Raw genomic sequence first — 1308 nt, 5'->3', positions numbered from 1 at the left:
CGACGGCCGCGAGGACGGCGCCGCGGCGGCGGCGCCGCCCGCCAAGGGCCGCCTCGCCAAGGGCCGCGACCGGCCGCCCGCCGCCAAGGGCCGGGGCCGCGGCGGCAAGGCGCCCCGGGCCGCCGGCGACCCGCCCGCGCCGGACGCGAAGGGCCGCGGCCGGGGAGGCGGCCGGGGCCGGGGCCGCGGCGGCCGCGGCGGCCGCGCGGGCCGCGCGATCGCGCCCCCCGCGCCGCCGCCCCCGGGGCCGTGACCGCCCGCTCGTACGGTCCCCCTTTAGAGCTCCCAGAAGGAGCGCTGCTCGTCGACGGCCGCGCGGAGGAGCTCCCGGCACACGTTCGTCTTGGCCATGTCCTCGTTCGAGCCGCCCTTCTTGTCCGGGTGGTCGACCAAACTCCGCTTCCGGTACGCCTCGTCGACGGCGTCCGCGGTGAGCGCGTCCTCCGCGAGGCCGAAGCGGCCCGCGCACTCGCGCACGGCGGCGAGCGGGCTCGTCGAGCCGAAGAAGCCGCCGCGACCGAAGGTCCGCGACGCCGCCTCGTTGCCGACGGCGCCGCCGACGGCGTAGCCGACGACGCCGCCGGCGACGCGCGCGAACGTCGACGCGCGCGACCGGCATCGCTCGGAGTCGCCGCAGAACCGGGCGCCGACGCGGTCCGCGAACGCCGACGCCAGCGAGTAGCCCGCGGCGCCGCCGCCGAGCCCGCCGACGACGCCGCCGGCCGCGCGCACGACGGCGCAGTGGACGGCGTCGAACGCGTCGCCACCGGGATCGACGCCGGAGTGGACCCACTCGCGGATGCGCGCGACCGTCTGCGGCGTCAGCGCGCACGGCATGTCGACGCTCGCGACGGGCGCGAGGAACAGAAAGAAACGCCACCACCGTGCCATCGTCCTCCACCCCGCAGCGTTCGCGGCCCTGCAGGTCCGACCGCCCGGGGCTGCCTTGACGATGCCGGGCGGATTCAGTTGAGGGTCAACCAAATTAGTGTGGCGGCGGCAAGTTGAGGGGGGTCGGTGGCGCCCTCGGCGCCCTCGGCGCCCTCGGGACGAGGGCGCCGCCCCCTCGTCCGACGCCCTCGGCTGAGGGATTTTCCCCTCGTCCGAGGGAGCCGAGCGTCCGAGGGTCCGAAATGGCCGAGGGCGCCGAGGGCGCCGACGGCCGCTGATTGGCCAGGCACGCCCGGCGCGCTCGAACCGTGACTGCAAATCTCTGGCCATCCGTCGTTGGAAGGTTATGAGGGGGCGCGGCAGCCCAAAGGCGCAGCCCTTGGGCGTCCCTGGGCGCGCCGTGGGTGCCGGCATTGA

The 1308-nt window shown here is 77.1% G+C and overlaps 1 protein-coding gene across 1 annotated transcript; it reads right to left on the bottom strand.

Moving 5' to 3' along the window:
- Positions 1–276: 276 nt before the first annotated feature.
- AURANDRAFT_69067 (hypothetical protein) lies at positions 277–891 on the bottom strand (the record flags this gene model as incomplete). Its single annotated transcript, XM_009044815.1, has 1 exon — positions 277–891. One exon carries the CDS (start codon positions 889–891, stop codon positions 277–279), a length of 615 nt encoding a protein of 204 aa, XP_009043063.1.
- Positions 892–1308: the final 417 nt, after the last annotated feature.

The sequence above is a fragment of the Aureococcus anophagefferens genome (assembly GCF_000186865.1).
Source record: "Aureococcus anophagefferens unplaced genomic scaffold AURANscaffold_855, whole genome shotgun sequence".
NCBI classification, from domain to species: Eukaryota; class Pelagophyceae; order Pelagomonadales; family Pelagomonadaceae; genus Aureococcus; species Aureococcus anophagefferens.
This window is presented reverse-complemented; position numbering and strand designations above follow the sequence as displayed.